We start from the raw sequence: 20,451 nt of genomic DNA, 5'->3' as shown, positions 1-20,451 counted from the left end.
TGTGGATGGCTTTGTGCAAAAGGGTTTCCCTGAATGTGGAGGGGCGATAGACGGCACGCACATTCCAGGTTTGGCAATAGACCACCTATCCACCAAGTACATTAATCAGAAGGGGTATTTCTCAGTGGTTCTCCAGGTGCTTGTAGATCACTGTGGGCGTTTCACAGACATTAACACAGTCCAGGAAGGTGCATGAAGCAGGCATCTTTCGGAACACTGGCCTGTTCAGGAAGCTGCAGGCAGGGACTTTCTTCCCGGACCAGAAGATCACCGTGGGGGATGTCGAAATGCCCATTGTGATGCTGGGAGACCGCTTAATGCTGTGGCTTATGAAGCCATACACTGGGCAACTTGACAGAAGCAAGTAGTGGTTCAGCCGGCTGAGCAAGTGCAGAATGGCTGTTGAGTGTGCTTTTGGCTGTTTAAAGACTCGCTGGTGCTGCCTATATGGGAGGCTGGACCTGGTCGATGACAATATTCCTATGCTTAATAATATAATATATGGAGATATACCTATCTCATAGAACTAGAAGGGAAAGGTCATTGAGTCCAGCCCCCTGCCTTTACTAGCAGGACCAATTACTGATTTTGCCCCAGATCCCTAAGTGGCCCTCTCAAGGATTGAACTCACAACACTGGGTTTAGCAGGCCAATGCGCAAACCACTGAGCTATCCCTCCACTGCCGTATGCTATACACTCCATAATATTTGTGAAGGGAAGGGTGAAAGCTTCACTCAGGGCTGGAGTGCTGAGGCTCAGCGCCTGGAGACTGAATTTGAACATCCAGACACCAGGGCTATTAGAGCGGCGCAGTGTGGGGCCATAAGGATCAGAGATGCCTTGAAGCAGCAATTTGAAGCTGAAAGCCACTAATATTTGTTGCTACACTCAGGAGTGCAGTGCTTGTAATGCTAGGAGGCAGGGGAGGGATAGCTCAGTGGTTTGAGCATTGGCCTGCTAAACCCAGGGTTGTGAGTTCAGTCTTTGAGGAGGCCACTTAGGGATCTGGGGCAAAAATTAGTCCTGCTAGTGAAGGCAGGGGGCTGGACTTGATGACCTTTCAAGGTCCCTTCCAGTTCTAGGAGATTGGTATATCTCCAATTATTAAATTTAATTAAATTGTGATTGGTGTAGATGATGCATTATGAAGGTGTAAGAAAATTGCCTGTTGCTTTGCAGGGCTCTGTTTGCTTTCAATTAATGGAATAAAGATTGCTTTCAAACCAAAACAATTCTTTTATTAAAAAACAACAACCAGAAGAGAGAGAGAAACAAAAAAACACATCAGCACTGAAAGGGATGGGGGAAGGGAGGGTCCCAGGAGTAGGCGGGATCCCAGGATGGTTAAAGATTTGTGTATGTCCAGGTATCCTATCCAGCATTCTCCTTTGGAGTACAGTGCAGCGGGTACTGTACTTCAGCAGGGCTAAACTGCAGCGGGATGGGGGTTGAGTGCAGTGGGTACTGGGAGTCCGCAGGGCTGGACTGTGACGGGGCAGGGGTGGAATGCAGCGAGTACAGACTGGAGCTAGGAGGTTGGTAAGAGTGTATTGATGGTGTCTGGGGGGCGCAAGGGAAAGAGTTTTGCAACAGCGGCTGCAGGGGAGGGCGGGTGTGGAGTTGCTCGGTTTGCAGTGCTAGTAGTGCCTGGAGCATGTCTGCTTGGTGCTCCATAACGTTTAAGAGCTGCTCCATGGCTTCATTCTGGTGCGCCACATTCTCCTTTCTGTCCTCCTCGCTGTCCTGCCACTCTTTCAATTCTTGTTTTTCGGCTGTGGAGTGCATCATAACATCATGCAGCATGTTCTCCGTAGTTCTTCATGGCCGCTTTCTAATTCTGCGCAGCCATTCAGCTGCTGATAACAAAGAGGGAGGTTGGGCTCCCAAGGTCGCATCTGTGAAGCCAGAATGCAACTTTTTACAGAAGCAGCATTAGTTGCAATAACACAGACCACTGATTTAACACGGCCACTATTCACAAACCTGTCACTAGCTGGCTGACCCCAGGCAAGCACATGAGCCAAAAGACTCCTAAAATGGTGAGCAACCGCAGGGGCAGGGGAAATCAGTGTTCCAGGACCATTCTGTACATGGGGCACGTGGCTCTTGGGGAGAACCAGCACTGTAGAGGGGGCCTTATCATTATTGTCCCCACAGGTTCCACAGGCTGTGTTCATTATGGAAGATATCTTTGCTGCTGTTAGTGAGAGCGAGCAGCATATTGGTCAACAGTGCAGGATCCATTCCTACAGACTGAAGAGGCAGGGTGCGCAGTACACAAACTGTTGAAAGATGGCGCTAAATGCAGATGGAAGCACAGGGATCGCTGGCATGCATCACAGGGCATTGGGACAGCACCCAAGATGCCGCGCGACCCCCTCTGCCTTCCCACAACTCTTAGTGGCAGAAGAAGAAGAGATGCTCTGTGGGATAGCTGCCCAGAGTGCACAGCTCCAAATACTGCTGCAAGTGCCGCAAATGTGATCATGCTATTGCGCAGGCAGCTGTCAGTGCTCTCTGAGCAGCGCTGTAACTGCCGGTGCTGTAACTCTGCCAGAGTAGACATACCCTTAACAATAACACATCTTTTGCAGTGTATTTGGATCAGTTTCCTTTTCAGTTTAGTGCCCACTCAACTTGTTATGTTTAAACAGTTGTTTAAATTTTGTTTGCCTTCCAGAGTTATTTAATTGGTTGGGAAGAATTTCGGAAAACGAAATGGCTGCTGGCTTATATCCTGACACTGGTTGTTTCCCTGATCGACTGGACTGTGTCACTGAGCTTTTCTTGTACAGAGGTAAGAACTGTTATTCCCTCCATCCCTCCCCAAACTATCAGGAGGCTTGTGGCAGGGAGGGAATTATTGCAGAGAAGGTGTTTAGAAGGACCTTTACTGTGTGGTGCCTAAAAATTACAGTGCTGGGTGGGGTGTCTTGCTTTTATTGTCTTGTGTTTGCTGCTAGAGTGAGCATAATGAGACATTAGGAAACACCTGCTGTAGCAAAGCTAGTCTTTTGCAACTCTTAATTTGCGTTTCTCAATAAAGGATGTAATGCTCTCTGTAAAATTAAATAAAGCTTTGCCAATGTAAGTAGTCTTTGTGATAATTAGAATGGAATAGAAAAGATTGGCCATTAGCAGAAATTTCATTGTGCAGGAGGAAGAGGACAGAATTTTCCACTGGATTTAACTGTGTAGGATTTACTGAAAGTAGCTGCCCACAGCCAACCCTCCCTCTCAAAATGTCAAGATAAATAAGGGTGACCAGATGTCCCGATTTTTATAGGGACAGTCCCGATTTTTGGGTCTTTTTCTTATATAGGCTCCTATTACCCCCACCCCCTGTCCTGATTTTTCACACTTGATGTCTGGTCATCCTAAGACAAATATAGTGCCAAATCTTGCTTTTTCAGAGGGAGTTGCAGTCATTTTGACCATGTGACTTTACAAGAGTAATATGATCAAATATCTTGTGACATGCTTCTAAACACACACATCCTAATCATAGTAACCTAGCTCTTCTCTCATCTTCCTCTACTGTGCAACAGCTCCCTGGCTGTAAGTAACTCACACTGAATCATCATCATCATCATCATCAATCAGTGATTACAAAATATTCAAATGATCTAAATACACAGGAAGAGAATGAGGCTGGAGTTTTGCATTTTGTGTTAATGCAGATACCTGTGCCAAAGCCATTGTCAAACACCACTCATCTGCCCCCCAGCAAAGCATGTAAACCTTGCTTCAGATCATTTGCAGGAGTAGCCAGAGGTTTAATGCAGTTGGTGCTGTTAGTGTTAAATTGTTAGCTTCACAATTTTGTAATGCATATTTTAGTGACCAGGATACTGGTGCAGTGGCAAAGAGAGAATTTTTAATGTTGAATGGACATAACAGCTGAACTTGCATATGAAGCAGTAGTGTTCTGCTGTCCCAGCTAGCTTCTTTTTTTATATTTTACCTGAGAGACAGGGTGGGTGAAGTAAAGTCTTTTATTGGACCAATTTCTCTTAGTGAAAGAGACATGCTTTTGAGCTACACAGAGCTCTTCTTCAGATCTGGGAAAGGTAATCAGAATGTCACAGCTAAATACAAGGTGGAATAGATTGTTTAGCATAAATAGTTTACCCATATTGTAAGAGACCAAGGTGAAGTGCCAGTTAACCTCTCTGCAGTCATAGGATTAAAAAAGAGGGGATTAATGGGTTACAGATTGTTATAGTAAACTATAAATCCAATGTCTTTATTAAGTTTGTGATTTCTAGTGTCTAGCAAAGTTATGAATGAAAGCTCTTCTTTTGAAGATGTTGTGCAAGTTTCCTTTGAGGATGAGGATTGAGAGGTCAGATACAGAGTAATCGTTTTGTGAAGAGTGTTCGCCCATCGGTGATAATGTTCTTTGTCCTTTATCATTTTTTGTGTGGGAGTTCTGTATCTGACTCATCAGACCTCATCTAAAAAGGAAACTTGCACAACACTTCCAAAAGACAAACCTGGGAGCTTAAATTCATAACTTTGCTAGACACTAGAAATCATAGACTTAATAAAGACACTGGATTTATGGCTTATTACAACAATCTGTAACCCGCTAACAGCCCCCTCCTGTGACAAGAGTAGTGTTAACGGGCGACTTCATCTTGAATGGACGCTTGAAATATTTGTTAACAACTTATGCTAACTACTTATGGCACTCAGGCTTTGTATACACTGGCAAGTGAAAGACAAAACTTTTGTCATTCAGAGATATTAAAAAAACACACATCCCACCCATGAAAGACAAACATTTTGTCAAGTCTGCAGGAGAGCGCTCTCCTACTGACAAACAGCGGCTACACTGCTCGCCTTTTAGCGGCACAGCTGTGTCGCTAAAATCTGCATAATGTAGACATAGCCTCAGAATATGTTTCCCAGACCTGAAGAAGAGCTCTGCGTAAGCTCAAAAGCTTGTGTGTCTCACCAACAGAAGTTGGTCCAATAAAAGATAATACCTCACCCACCTTTTCTTGCTAATATCCTGGGACCAATGCTGTGTACTTTTGAGGTAGGTTTAAATACAATAACAACAACAAAAAGGGCATCAGACCAAAACCCTGGTTGAGGGAATGAGGTAAATGTCTTGTTTTGTTGCTGCATCAAGTTAAGTAGTCTCTATATTGGCTAGCGACTGCTTCTGTATCTAGACCGTTGTTGATATTTAGGCCTGGTCTGTACATAGTTTTTGTACATTTTTGCTATTTCAGATAGGAGTGTGATTTTTTTCTACTGAAAATTGTATTATAACCTATTCTCCTTCTTCTATGGGAATGAGCTATACTGGGATAAACTCCTTTATAGCAGTATTGCTGCAGCCAAACTTGGGTGGTGGTGGTGGGCTTGTACTACTTTCACTATACAGGTATAGATAAAATGGTACAGGTTTTGTATACAGAAAAGCTTTTTGGGAAAACCCTATGCACCCTAATGTACAAACCCTGGACCCATCTGTCTATAAACTAAATAAAACCTTGTGTGTCTAAAATGTTACATTTACCTCCATCCGTCATCCTTGTAGTGATCCTGATAATTTTTCAGTGGCCTAAGGAGTCCTTCAGCAAAACCAAAGGAGTAAAGACTTAATGTTTCTAATGTAAAAAAGGTCTGTAAGGGAGAGGGAAAGCAGAAATAAAAGATAAATACAGCATGAAAAGTTTTGGACTATGTTCAAATATAATAAAAAAAATCAAATGAGAAAACTATTTTCCCCTTTGAAGATCACTTTTAAAAAAATTAAAGAATTTGTTTTAAAAAATATTTACATAAAGGCTGATTTAAAAAAAAACACTAGATTTTTGTATGTTCCTTTCCCCTGTTCACAATACAGTTTTTGCCTTTTGTTTGCAGAATAAAACTTTGTAAAATCATATACTTGGCAAGGGATTGACAACTAATGGTTAGAACAAGGGGCTGAGTCAAGAATCCAGGGTTATGGCATGCTCAGCCACTGATTCACTCTGTGTCCTGGAGCAGGTTATGTATTGGGTGATTTGAAAATTACACCCTTAACCCCTGTGTGCCTCAGTTTACCTGGCTGTTAAATGAAACGAATGATGATTAGGTACCTTGCCAGGCGATGGACAACTAATTCATGATTGTTTGTAAAGCACAAGGAGATCCTTGTGTACAAGGAGCTTTAGAAGTACAAAGTGTTCTAATCGCCTTCAGTTATAGTCTGACCTTTGGACCGGGTTTAGCTATTGCATAATAAAATTTCCTTTTATGAAGTGTCATTATTTCTGGGAACCCATAATTTTCGTAATGTTTTCTAACAAAAATGCCAAAAAAATTAGTGGTGTCTGCTGTGTGAAACTTTGTAGGGCTCAATATGAAACCCACTATTCTATTTTCACAGACTGTGAGAATAAGACGAATCCTCCGGCCTTTCTTTCTCCTTCAGAACTCCTCTATGATGAAAAAGACATTAAAATGCATCAACAGAACGCTGCCAGAAATGACAAGGTAAGTAACAGCACAGTAATTTCCCTCAGATCTGTTGCAGCCTGGTACCTGAACATGCCTTTTAGGTAGTCTCATTATTCTGGGAGTGTGGAATCTGGACAGGTTCTATGTTGAGAGAGACCAGCTAGGTAAATGATTAGCGGATGAAAGAAAGTCCCTTACAGGAGCAGGCTGTGGCCTACCTATAGCTGGGAAAATTATCTATGCAGTAACTTGAACGTTACCCTAGTGGTGAGGTGAGCTAATTCTGTTCTGTATAGTTTCTCATACTGCGCTCATCACCATAGTAGCTGAGTGCCTTCCAGTAGTGCATTAAGCTATATGACTAAGGGTTCGTCTACACTACAGAGTTAGGTTGACCTAACTCTGTAAGTGTCTACACTACAATGTTGCTCCCGCTGCTGTAAGTCACCCACTACACCGACCTAATAACTGTACCTCCGCGAGAGGTGTAGTGCTTAGGTTGATGTGGTCAGGCTGATGCAGTGTCTGCGTAGACACTGTGTTACATATATTGCCTGTTGGCTGTCAGCCTTGCACAGGGCTCACAGCTGGATCCCCCCTCCCCCATGGTCGACAGTCCCAGCTATCAGCCCTGCACGGGGCTCATAGTTGGAATCTTCTACCCCAGTGAGCATGTGTGTGCGCACCAGCTTTCAGTGCCCCACACAGTTAAGTTGATGGAAGCGCTTCTGGTGAGGACATGCACCACCAACAGAGGGGGTGTAGTGTGGACATGAACCACCGCAGTAATTACTGCGGTGGCTGTACGTTAACCCATCTTAGGTCAACTTAATTTTGTAGTGTAGATAAGGCCTAAATCTGCACCTGGCATGTGTTGTTTGTTCTCTCATCCTCTTCTTTAGGGAGAGGCGTGTGCGGTGGACAGGGGCGGCTCTAAGAATTTGGCCGCCCCAAGCACGCTGGTCCCACGGCTCCGGGGGACCTCTTGCAGACGTGCCTGTGGAGGGTCCACTGGTCCCACGGCTCCGGTGGAGCAGAGGTCCACCGGAGCCGCGGGACCAGCGGACCCTCCGCAGTCATGCCTGCGGGAAGTCCACCGGAGCCGCGGCAGCAGCGGACCCTCCGCAGGCACGTCTGTGGCAGGTCCACCTGTCCCGCGGCTCTGGTGGACCTCCCGCAGGCATGACTGTGGCAGCTCCGCCGGAGCTGCCTGCCGCCCTGCCGGCAAAATGCCGCCCCAAGCGTGCGCTTGGCGTGCTGGGGTCTGGAGCCGGCCCTGGCGATGGAGTGTTTTGTTTTGGTAGGATTTTAGGGTTCTTCAGGTTGGTTGCTTGTTTTAAATAAGCATGTTACTATGCTTCCCATCACAGTGGCCTAAGGTTCTCAACGTTTCACTTCCTTTCTGGTAGCTTGAGGCCTGGTGATTGTGTACCTTATCCTGAGAGTTGTGGGTATGATCACTTCTCAGTATGAGACCACTTGTCTATTTTAAGTCTTGCCAGAAAGCATGTGGTGCCTCTAAAATGAATAGCAGTACTGATGATTTGTGCATGTGAATGTGTTTGTGTCTCACACTTGTATATAATACTTTGGCACTCTAAAGATTTTTTTATATTGAAAGTACTATTGTGACGGGGGTCCTAGTAGGGAGCCAGCTCTAGTCACTCTAATTGAGTAAACTGCAAAGAATGGGGCAAACAATCCCCATAGAGCTGATGGATATGCAATACTAAGGGGCTTGGCTACACTTACAAATTTGCAGCGCTGCAGCAGGGTGTGAAAACACACCCTCTGCAGCGCTGCAAATTGCGGCGCTACAAAGCGCCAGTGTAGTCAAAGCCCCAGCGCTGGGAGCCGCGCTCCCAGCGCTGTCCGTTATTCCCCACAGGGAAGTGGAGTACGGACAGCGCTGGGAGAGTTTTCTCCCAGCGCTGGTGCTTTGATTACACTTAGCGCTTCAAAGCGCTGCCGCGGCAGCGCTTTGAAATGCAAGTGTAGCCAAAGCCTTAGATTCACCAAGCCAGCATAAAACAGCTTCTTTATTGCCTTATTGGTTACTCAGAAGTCCAAACAACACAGTTCCCTTGGATCCAACCCCAGGCCTCCATCCAGGTACCCACGTCAGATATGAAAATTTCAGTAAATCTTATTTCATCATATAAAAGAAAAGGTTCTGCCAATCCCAAAGGACCGGACACATTGCCTCCCAGGTTAATGAATGTTTCAGATCTTACCCAAATACACACTACAGCCAATTCTTATTAACTAAACTAAAATTTATTAAAAAACAAAAAGAGAGAGAGTATGGTTAAAAGATCAATCTACATACAGACATGAGCTCAATTCATTGAGGTTCAGATTCCAGCAGAGATGGTGAGCTTTGTAGTTGCAAAGAGTTCCTTTATAATTCAGTTCATAGGTCATAGTGTCCAAATCTCATATTCAGGGCATACCAGCATAACTGGAACCTCAGTCGTGCCACTCAAACTTCCCCTGCAGAAGCATAAGCAGATCTGAGATGACAGAATCAGACCCAAGGATCTTTTATACAATTTCATGTCCTCTTTGACAAGTTGGGAGTTCCTCAGGGAACAAAAGGTAATTAGGATGACTTTGAAGGAGGTCCATCAGTGGTACTTAGCTGCACTGCTTAACATAAGGCCAATTGCTTCTTCCTCCACCATTCACAGTACATTTCAAAGAGAGATGAATACCGAGATATCTCATGTTTACAGTTCATTTAAATGATATCAGAATACAGCATAGACAAGGGACTGATTACATTATCGACCCTTCTCATACATATGTAAATACACAAAAACACAAACATTATCATTATCCTTACATGTCTTTTGAGGGTTATTTATTTTGCAGGATGTTTAACCCTTTCTAGCCATGTGTCACGACTATGTACATTAATCCTCATAACCCCCTTGCATGAGGGGAAACAGGCATCAAGTGGTTAAGTGACTTGTCCAGGACCCGAGAGAGAATCTGTTTCAGAGCTGTGAGTAGAACATAAAGAATTCTTGGCTCCCAGTTATGCACTCAAACCATTAGGCTACCTTCTCCCATGATGCATTTATTGCAGGGTGCTTTACTTCAGTATTTTCATTCTCGGGAGAGCGTTAGCAGTACAGATATCGCATTGTATGTTCTTATTAGAAGCCTTTAACTAGAAATCAAAGTAAAGAGTGCAATCACACAGCATGATGCTTTTTTAAAGAGACCTGTTCCTGCGCATGCGTGGGTATGGTATATAGACTTTGCTATATCCTCTCACATCTCTTTGTTTCACACAGGGCATATTAATGCTAGAATCAAACCCACTAAGACTATATATTTTTGCCAGAGAAGGTCATAAGGCCTAATGATATCCTCATAATTAAGTGATAGAAGACTATGACCCTGATTCTGGAAAGCATTTAGATGCATGCTTAAGTTCCATTGACTTCAGTCCTGCAGTCGGTTTTGATTGACGTCAGTGACACATGCTTATGGGTCCTGAATTGGGATGCTTTTCCAAACGAGGCCTGTAAGATTTGTTTAATTACTTTGCTTTAGCTTTTTAAAAAAAAACATTGTTTTTGTTTAGGACTGTGTCCTCTTGTGTTTTAGCAAAAGAACTGATGTCGACATATATATTTTGTCTCTGATAGTGTTGTTCTGCTGCTAGCTGTTCACTTGTGTCTCTTTACCATGTTTGGCATGCTGCTGTTTGCTCGATCAAAGGTAACTAATAACTAACATTTATGCTGTGACAATTCCCAATGTTGTTTTTTCTCGACTGAGTGGCTGTTGCATATGTTGGTTGTCCGATTAAGCCAGAGAAACCCATTCCCCAAGAACAGATAGATTCCCCAACCTTTTTTGTCAGAACTCTTGGGATGGATTTATAATCTCTTACAGGAAGATTGTTTTTAGAAACTGAATTACAAACATACACAATCTGATGATTGCTGTACTATATACACCTCTACCTCAATATAACGCTGTCCTTGGGAACCAAAACATCTTATCGTGTTATAGGTGAAACCGCATTATATCGAACTTGCTTTGATCCGCCGGCGCATGCAGCCCCGCGCCCCTGGAGCGCTGCTTTACCGCGTTATTTCCGAATTCGTGTTATATCGGGTGGCGTTATAATGGGGTAGAGGTGTATTTAAAAATGCATTGGAAGGTCACTTCCAAACCAGTTTTACGGTCTCTTCTTTCTCAGTCTCAAAATGCTATATCTCCAAAACTGAACTGCATCTTCATTTCTGAGCTGTGACTACACTAACTTCCCTACTGCATTTTCTTTTTATATCCCTTTGCCTAGTTCAGTTCATAGCAATCCTGGCTGACATGGTGGTAAAAATGCCAGCAACCTTATCCATGCAGGAGCTTCCAGTGTTGTTAGAGTTGATAAAGTTGTATTGGTATTAGCACAGGTGAGAATTTTAAAGTGGGAACAGAAAGGCTAGTGTAGTAAAGGCCCTAAAATCACATCATGTAAACAGGGCCTTGTGTGTGTGCGTGTGTATATATAAAGACAGAGAGAGCAAGAGAGCACCCACGGAGTTGGCGCCTATGGTCTGACTAGTCATGTCCTGGGTAAATTTGTTCTTGATCTTACTTGAGTTCATTTAGAAATGAAGTACCCAGGTGAGAGAGTGCAAGCAGACCTATTTCTAGCAATGGGAGAAGCTATTTGGCAGAGGACCTGGGAGATGTCAGAGGGTCTCTGTGCAAGACGGTTGGGACTTCCTCCCATATGAAGACTGCGCAAGTGACAACTGTGTTTGATAATAGTTCTCAGGCTGTGGTTTCAGGGTCTTTTTTAAACACAACTGTCACTAACATGGCTTGTTCTTCAGTCTGGTTAGGGCCCGAGGACCTGTGCATGCTGAAAATCTGAGTGTCGGCTGTCCGTAACTAAGACGACCTGTTTCTGCGTTGTATTATAGACATGATCTGTTTTAATTGTATCCACAAATTGTTCTACAGCTTTGCCTATAGAGTGCTAAGTTACTTGTTAATCATTTTACCACACCCTGACAGAGAAACTTTAGAATAAGAGTTTGGAAAAGCTATTATAATTTAGTTTGGAATCATGATTAGTTTCCCATCTGCACTGTAAGATAGAATTGTGTTACACTGTCTACACTGCCACTTTACAGAGCTGAAACCTTCTCTCTTAGGGGTGTGAAAAAACAGCCCCCTGGGTGCTGCAAGTTTCAGCGCTGTAAAGTGGCAGTGTAGACAGTGCACCAGCGCTGGGAGCTACGCCTCTCCTGGTGCTGGGAGAGCTTTACAGCGCTGGGAGAGCTCTCTCCCAGTGCTGGTGCCGCGACTACACAGCCACGTTAAAGCGCTGCTGCTGTGGCAGTGCTTTAACATTGGTAGTGAAGACATACCCTTAGGCCTTGGCTACACTGGCGCTTTACAGGGCTGCAACTTTCTCGCTCAGGGGGGTGAAAAAACACCCCCCTAGCGCAGCAAGTTACAGCGCTGTAAAGCGCCGGTGTAAACAGTGCCCCAGCGCTGGGAGTGTGCGGCTCCCAGTGCTATAAGCTAATCCCCACGGGGAGGTGGAGTCCCTGCAGCGCCGGGAGAGCTCTCTCCCAGCGCTGGCGCCGTGACCACACTCGCACTTCAAAGCGCTGCCGCAGGAGCGCTCCTGCGGCAGCACTGTACAGCTGCAAGTGTAGCCATACCCATAGTGTCTGCGAACTGTGTGGTAATTAGCTTCCCATACAGTGTAGCTTGGGGCCTAAGATGCTACTGTCTGCAGTAAGGTCTCTTATGTTGGTGATTTTATCATACTCAGAATCCCATTCTCTCCGATGCACCGAGCTGCCCTCTCAGCTTGGAGGGGATGCTCTTTTAATCTTTGTGCCATTATCAGAATTGCTTTAAATTGCTACACTCCCTCTTTGTGGCATTATCTTCCCTCCTATGTCCATTGACTTCAGGCAGACCTAAATCCTGTATTAACACATCTACATCTTGCCGTTTTTAACTATGTTCTTTCTTACATTTTAATGATCGTTAATCAGTCAGATGTCTGCCTGAAGGCGCTACAGCAGCATAACTGATTGATTGTATCAGAACCTTGCATGTAAGTTGCCTACATCTTCTACACTACTCTCACAGCTCTCTTCCACCTTGCTTGGTAGACTTGGCTGTCTGTATTGTATCAAGCAGTGAAAAGGGTTCTTGAGTGATTCTTAACTGATTTTCCCTGGCAAGACAGAGGCTTGTTGACATCTCAGTGTTGCTTTGGTAATAATATGGGTCTCTGTGTCTAGGATAAGCAGCAAGACAAGGAATGGGTGGGATATTTTCACAATTTGCCAGATTCACTGACTTCACTGCTGGTGCTGCTGACTACTGCAAATAACCCTGATGGTGAGCAATCCATTCCAAAGTCATTCTCATATCCTCTCTCCTATTAACAATATAAAATAGTTGATGGAATGGATTCCATTGCTACCCTTAATTTACAGTCTGGCCACTATCAAATGATCCTAAATATCCTTACTCTTCTTCCATATAATGGTTTCTTCTGCAATTAGTGAGAAAACGGCAAGGACTGCTCCAAATTTGTGTCCTTTTTAACTCTTTAAAGCCTTTAAAAATTTCTCCAACTTCTGCCTCCATTGAAACAATTTAAACTGTCGTAGTTTCATTGACTTAAGCTATTACAATTACCCCAGCTAATTTGCCCCATGGTCTCCACCTATACCAGATCAGGATTTTAAGTGTTTGTTTCTTTCAGGCACAACATTCCTAACTCTCATTTGTTTAAAAATTTTAAACAGTGATGATTCCTGCATATTCTAAGAATCGAGCCTATTCTGTCTTCTTCATACTCTTCACTGTGTTGGGTAAGTCACCTGTTTTCTTCAGTAACTTCAGGTTTGTACACACTACCACTTATGTCCGTATAACTTATGTTGCTCATGGGTGTGAATAAGCCACCCCCCGGAGTGACATAAGTTACATCAACCTAAGTGCTGGTGTGGACAGTGCTATATCAGTGTGAGAACTTCTCCCACTGATACAGCTAATGCCTCTCGGGGAGGTGGTTTTATTATGCCGATGAGCGAGCTTTCTCCCGTCGGCCAAGAGCATCTTCACCAGACATGCTACAGCAGCACAGCTGCAGCCCTTCTAGTGTAGACTAGCCTGTAGAGTGCTAAGCTACTTGTTAATCATTTTACCACACCCTGACAGAGGAACCTTAGAATTGGAGTCTGGGAAAGCCGTTGTGTTAATTTTTTTCTAGGATTTATAACCACAATAGTCTTCTTTCTTTGTGTTTCTTTTACTTAAACTTTGCAGTTTTATTTAACTCTCTGAAGTATCTTGAAGTATAGTTTTCATGAAAGATGCTTACAGCAATTTTTCTCATTTTTAGATAGGTTAGTCCATGACCTGTTGTTAGTTCAAACTTTTGTAGAGCCATACATGCAAACTATTGGCAAATTGTATTAGTTGGGCTGGCGGAAGGGCAAGAATCAGATATTTGTTGTGAGGAAACTAATTGTGTTGAATTTTAGATTCACTTTACTAGCTTACTGTGCAACATATGCAAATGTTGTAATTTAATTCATCTTTTTTTTCTATCAAAGTTTTCAGATGTAAAGTTCTAGTCAGTTGAAAAGTCTTCATTAGTTTCTGCATTTACAAATACTTGTGTCTTAAAACCTGACTTCCTGTTATAACTCTGCTTATTATTTATGGTGTATACTTAAGTGAGCAATAGAAATGTTGAGTTTGATTTCTCTCTTGGTGGCTATTGTAAAAATGTTGTAATGGTTCCTGTTTTATGAGCTAGCAATATTCAAATCCTATAGGTCTGTTGTTTCACCAAAAAATGACTGTGTGTTTAGGTCCAAATTATTCATTGTGTGGCTTAGACTCAGGCAAACACTATATGATTCAAAGAAACTGAACTAAATGTCCAGCGGATCTCACTATATGTATTTCTTTTCTTAAAGGAAACCTGTTTCTGATGAACTTGCTGACAGCGATAATATACAATCAGTTTCGAGGATACCTTCTGGTGAGTAAAACATGCCTTTTTTTGTGTGCTGATATGTGCTAATCACACTATTGCTGAGCCATAAACGTACAGCTTATCAAGATAGCTCTAAGTCTGAAACGCATGGGAGTGGAGTTTGAAGTGAACTGGTATAGTCAAAGCGGCACAACCTCTTTGATTGGGGACACAGTTACAGTACTATAAAGGTGTGTATACTAGTATAGCTTCTTCCTGTAAGAGAAGAGGAGTAAGCTATACCCCAGTGTAACTGTGTTCTCGCACTAGAATTTGTACCGATTTAACTATTGTAAAAAACCTACACCCCCTAACCAAAATAGCTGTATCAGAACAAAAACTATGTGGCTCAGGTCTATGTGTATTATAAAAAAATCACTGTTATATATTTCTCCTGCATGATTCAGCAAGTGAAATCATCAAGTCAGAAGTGGTGACTGGTCCTCACTAAAGTTGTGTTATTATAACTTTTGCCTGTAAAGAGAACCTTTTCTCTCCATTTTATTTTTATTTAATGCTTAGACTGTATTGTGGCACATGCTGTAATTTAAAGTGCAAACCGCAGAACTTGAGTTCCATGGAAGTGACTAGCCAGTCAATTACAAGGAGACATTAATCTGGCTGGTTGCTGAATCTTCATTCCCCCTTTGCCACTATTTATTCACTGGGTTGGGGGAAGAGTTACTGCCTGAGATGCAGGTATATCCGTGGATACTTAAATTCAGATGAAAGGAGTCTATGATCTATAAAGAATCAGTCGTACACTATATACTCCTTTGCACCATAGTACTGGAGTACCTTTCAGTAGTGCATTAAGCAATGTGGGGATTGTTCTCACTTATCCTCTCCTCTAGGGGAGAGTTGTGTGTTCAGTGTAGTGCTTTGTTTTGGTTTGCTTTAAAATGTATATGCTGCTAAGTGTTTATATTGGAGAAGGAAAGGTCAAAGAAACATGCCTTGCCCCTGGAGCAGGAGATAGTGAGACTTGTAATGGTCCTTAGCTCCTGGGGAAGTTTGTTGCACAGTCTTGGATGGACCACTGAGCATGCTCTGTCTCCTGCACAGACGAGCTTTACCTTGTGTGTGTCAGTGTTGCCCTCCAGGTGAGGTGAAGTTTGGATCGCTTCAGCAGGAGGGGCTGTTAGTGCTAACTCAGAAATGAAAAATCATGAAACGGTGGATACAGGCAGAGGTATTAACATGATACAGGAATGAATCCCATAGCATTTGACATGTTAGCGTCCCTCATTTTTGAGTCTGTTGCATGTTGTACCCATGTGTGGTCCTTGGCAGGCTGAGAGAGCGCTATGGGTAAGAGTGAGTCAGTGAGAGGAATAGGGAAAGGCTCTTTCTTCCTCAAACAGGATTGGACATCAGGTTTTACACTCACGGCCTTTCCAGCTGAATGACTTTCAACAGTAAATGAGGATGCTTGATTTGCAATGTAGGTAGTCTTGGGACTGTTCAAGATTGGTGACATTGAAGAGACAAGCTCTTACCTTACCTTAAAACTAGGGCTGTCAAGCGATTAAAAACATTAATCATGATTAATCGCACTGTTAAACAAGAATAGAATACCATTTATTTAAATATTTTTGGATGTTTTTCTCTGTTTTCAAATATATTGATTTCAGTTACAACACAATACAAAGTGTACGGTGCTCACTTTATATATTTTTTTTTATTATAAGTATTTGCACTGTAAAAAAACAAAAGAAATAGTATTTTTCAATTCACCTCTTACAAGTACTATAGTCCAATCTCTTTATCAGGAAAGTTGAACATACAAATGTAGAATTATGTACAAAAATAAACTGCATTAAAAAACAAAACAATGTAAAACTTCAGAGCCTACAAGTCCACTAAGTCCTACTTCTTATTCAGCCAATTGCTAAGAAAAACAAGTTTGTTTACATTTGCAGGAGATAATGCTGCCCGCTTCTTGTTTACAGTGTCACCTAAAAGTGAGAACAGGCGTTCTCATGGCACTGTTGTAGCCGGCATCACAAGATATTTACGTGTCAGCTGCACTAAAGATTCATATGTCCCTTCATGCTTCAACCATCATTCCAGGGGACATGCGTCTATGCTGATGACAAGTTCTGCTTGATAACAATCCAAAGCAGTGTGGACCGACGGATGTTCATTTTCATTATCTGAGTCAGATGTCACCAGCAGAAGGTTGATTTTCTTTGTTGATAGTTCGGGTTCTGTAGTTTCTGAATTGAAATGTTTTTCTTTTAAGACATCTGAAAGCATTCTCCACACCTCGTCCCTCTCAGATTTTGGAAGGCACTTCAGATTCTTAAACCTTGGGTCAAGTGCTGTAGCTATTTTTAGAAATCTCACATTGGTACCTTCTCTGCATTTTGTGACATATGCAGTGAAAGTGTTCTTAAAATGAACATCATCTGCTGGGTCATCATCTGAGACTGCTATAACATGAATTATATGGCAGAATGTGGGTAAAACAGAGCAGGGGGACAAACAATTCTCCCCCAAGGAGTCAGTCACAAATTTAATTAACGCCTAATTTTTTTAAACGAGTGTCATCAGAATGCAAGTATGTCCTCTGGAATGGTGCTTGAAGCATGAAGGGGCATACGAATATTTAGCATATCTGGCATGTAAATATCTTGCAATGCCAGCTACGGAAGTGCTATGCAAATGCCTGTTCTCACTTTCAGGTGACATTGTAAATAAGAAGAGGGCAGCATTATCCCTTGTAAATATAAATAAACTTGTTTGTCTTAGGGATTGGCTGAATAAGAAGTAGGACTTGTGGACTTGTAGGACTTGAAGTTTTACATTGTTCTGTTTTTGAGTGCAGTTATGTAACAAAAAAAAAATCTATATTTGTAAGTTGCACTTTCACGACAAAAAGATTGCACTACCGTACTCGTATGAGGTGAAATGAAAAATACTATTTCTTTTATTTATCATTTTTACAGTGCAAATATTTGTAATAAAAAATAATATGCACTTTGATTTCAGTTACAACACAGAATACAAAATATATGAAAATGTGGAAAAACATCCAAAATATTTAATACATTTCAATTGGTATTCTCTTATTTAACAGTGCAATTAAAACTGCAATGAATTGCGATTAATTTTTTTGAGTTAATCGCGTGAGTTAACTGTGATTTATCGACAGCCCTACTTAAAACTGCTGCCACCACCTTCTTGAGCATAGATCTTGGAAGATGGCTTTTCCATTGCCTCTGAATTAACCTGGGTCCTTGCTTTTGTTACCATATAAGAGCTTTTCCTGGGACTGATTTATTGTATTTTGATGTATAGTACGCTTTTAGGAGGAAAGAGGCTGCCAATCCTAGGCCATTAATTAAAAATACATCAAGTGGGCACTGTGGGGTTGAGGAGAAGGAAGAATGAATAAGAAATCACAGGCTGGCAGTGACTAAGATCAGTTCTTGGTATCTCTCACAGCATTCACTCTGCTTCCTCTTTCCTCTACCCACCCTCTTAGTTATTTTTCTTTAGAACTGCAGGAGGAGTTCCCATGTAAGGTGAGTGCCTCTTTATACAAGATGGTTGAGCGGGCCTTTGAATTGCCCATGCTTCCTCGATATTCCTTACTCGAATCATGATCTCTCCTCCCATAGGGAACAATCTTACCATTTAGACATAGCCCTGCTGAATTCCTCCTGGTGCTCAGAAGTGCACAGGGGAAATGTTTCTGCTGCTGTGCCCCGCGTGGAGTGCAGCATACTCCCTGCGATACAATACCCAACTCACTCCAGGAACCTGTGCAACGGTTGGGGATGTTGCTCCCAGGCTCCCACACCCCTTTGGAGGCAATGTGCACTCTATGGGGAGCAGTCTTGGGCTTTCCTTGGGGGGAGAGGTCTGTGAATGTGACAGATACAAAAAGTGGGGAAATGCCATGCATATTCCTTTCCTGCTCACCACTCCCCACCTGTCTCAGTTTGACCTACAGAAAGATAGTGGAGAGATGCACATACTGACCATGGCGGTTGCTAGTGTGAAAAAGTCGTATATAAAAAAAGTACAGATAAGACAAAAATGGCCGGGGGCCTGCTTTTGGTGGGATCGTAACTGACGTGTTCTACATGGACGGTGGTGCACGTTTATGCTTCTGGATACTCTAATACCTCTCATCACCTGCACATTCTGGGGTTAGTTCCCTCAAAAGTGTACTCACACCAGTGGAGGCCGGGGCTTGAAAATCAGGCCCTGGATGTTTACGTGAACTCAGATGGTCCCCCATTTTCTCTCCCTTTTTACTGTCCAATCTCAAGGAAGAGGGGGTAGGAAATCTCCCAAACCAGCCATGATTCCCGGGGATGCCAGAAGGCCAGTGTGTTCTCTGGCCAGAAGTCTTGGTCCTGTAGGGAGATTGGACTGTAGCATTCTTCTCCTCTGTCCCCTGTCTCCTTGCTCATGCCTAGCAATTTCAGGACTCGTATGTCTTCTTGCTCTCTCCGAGCAATATGTCTTCTCTTGGACTCCACTGATCTCAGCCTTGAAACTTTTTAAAGTTACTCTTTAAACTGCAGAGCAAATATACAATTGGACTCTGTAGATGGACTGCTGGTGGCTAGTGGTGGGGGAATTGGCAGAGAGTGGGTGACCTGCCCTTGCTGAAACCCACTCTTAACTGAACAGAAATGGCTCATTTTGAGGCTTGCAGTTTGCTTTGGTTTGAGAGATGGGCTGTGACTCAGGGCACTCTTCACTTCAGCTACGCGAGTTGCCTCTGTAATAGCTACTGAAAGGTAACTTCTCTCCTCTGTATTGTTTTCACTGTATAGAAATCAGTTCAGTCCTCGCTCTTGAGGAGACGTTTAGGAATCCGGGCTGCATTCGAAGTGCTGTGCTCCCCGAAGGAGAGTCCTGTCAGTACAAATGCGTAAGTGAAGAATGCCACAGTGTATGTTGCTGTGGGGGAAGAGAGCAATATTTTCCCTCCGGTTGTGTCTGTTACTTCTCCTGAGATTCCCCTTTTTGGGGGGAAGACAGATTATCACCCATCTGTTTATTTAATGGGCTGTTTTTCTGACTGCCTTTCTCCTGCACCCTATTATATTATATCCATATAATTTAAACACAGTTCTGAGGCTGTCATTTGTGTCTGTCTTATAGGTGGGGGAGGATGGAAGCTGGTTTTTGCTTTCACACCTAATCTTCCATGTCTGTTGTAATTGCTTTAACAAATAAGCACAGGGCTGGAGTTAAGAGCAGCAGTTTGATGGTGCCTTCATGAGAGGCAGATTATATTTCAAGACGTCCATCAGAGTTAATAGTTTCTCTTTTTTTTTTTTACTTTAATTTTTAACAGATTGTGTGTCAGTGCTAATACCTTACTACAAGTGCTTCAAAAAGTTGAAATGGATTCTTGCTGCAAGGAAGCCATCTTGAGGGTAGGAATCTGTTTTTGTTTGTTTATGTTCATGTCAGTTCTTGTTAAAGGTTCGGGCCTGATAGCCCTGGAGACTGAAGTCTTCTGTTTAACCACAGAGCAGGTCTGAGAGTGGTCACATCAGCAGAAGCTTCTTCCCACTGCCCTGCCAATATCAGAATCCCCTCTGAGTGTGAGAGAGGTCAGTTCGGGCTGCAAGACCATTTATTTCTTGGCCTTCTTGCTGAGACTCTGAATGGTGGTGTGGAAACGGTGTGTGTCCAGTCTGCTCTCAGCTGGTCTTGGACCACCAAACTCATTTCTCTTATGGGTTAGTGAGCAGCTGTCTGATGAAAACAACTTTTGGTCACTACTGGCAAACTCAGTTTGAACCAGTGACCGAGGGCAGAAGGCTTTATTTCTTATTATAACCCCCCCAGAGCCATTCAGGCACTTCTTAGTGGTGGTCTAGTTTGTTTTCATTAAACATTTTTGTTGCAAATTCTTTTTTAAAACCCGATTTTATAATGGAAAAGGGGCATCTGTGTAAAAATGGTA

At 42.9% G+C, this 20,451-nt stretch overlaps 1 protein-coding gene across 2 annotated transcripts in view; it reads left to right on the top strand.

Annotated features, from left to right (window-relative positions):
• Window positions 1-20,451, top strand: part of TPCN2 (two pore segment channel 2) — a 57,555-nt gene that overhangs the window by 11,876 nt on the left and 25,228 nt on the right. For both annotated transcript variants that reach the window (XM_045015285.1, XM_045015286.1), the window contains 8 exons: window positions 2,682-2,798; window positions 6,393-6,499; window positions 10,123-10,195; window positions 12,757-12,856; window positions 13,270-13,335; window positions 14,452-14,516; window positions 19,307-19,404; window positions 19,834-19,915. In XM_045015285.1, coding sequence (XP_044871220.1) covers window positions 2,682-2,798; window positions 6,393-6,499; window positions 10,123-10,195; window positions 12,757-12,856; window positions 13,270-13,335; window positions 14,452-14,516; window positions 19,307-19,404; window positions 19,834-19,915 — 708 coding nt within the window. The remainder of the gene's footprint in view (window positions 1-2,681; window positions 2,799-6,392; window positions 6,500-10,122; window positions 10,196-12,756; window positions 12,857-13,269; window positions 13,336-14,451; window positions 14,517-19,306; window positions 19,405-19,833; window positions 19,916-20,451) is intronic.

This window comes from Mauremys mutica, chromosome 4, assembly GCF_020497125.1.
Source record: "Mauremys mutica isolate MM-2020 ecotype Southern chromosome 4, ASM2049712v1, whole genome shotgun sequence".
In the NCBI taxonomy this organism is placed as follows: Eukaryota; Metazoa; Chordata; order Testudines; family Geoemydidae; genus Mauremys; species Mauremys mutica.
The sequence above is the reverse complement of the archived record's forward strand: the minus strand, read 5'-3'. Positions and strand labels throughout refer to the sequence as shown.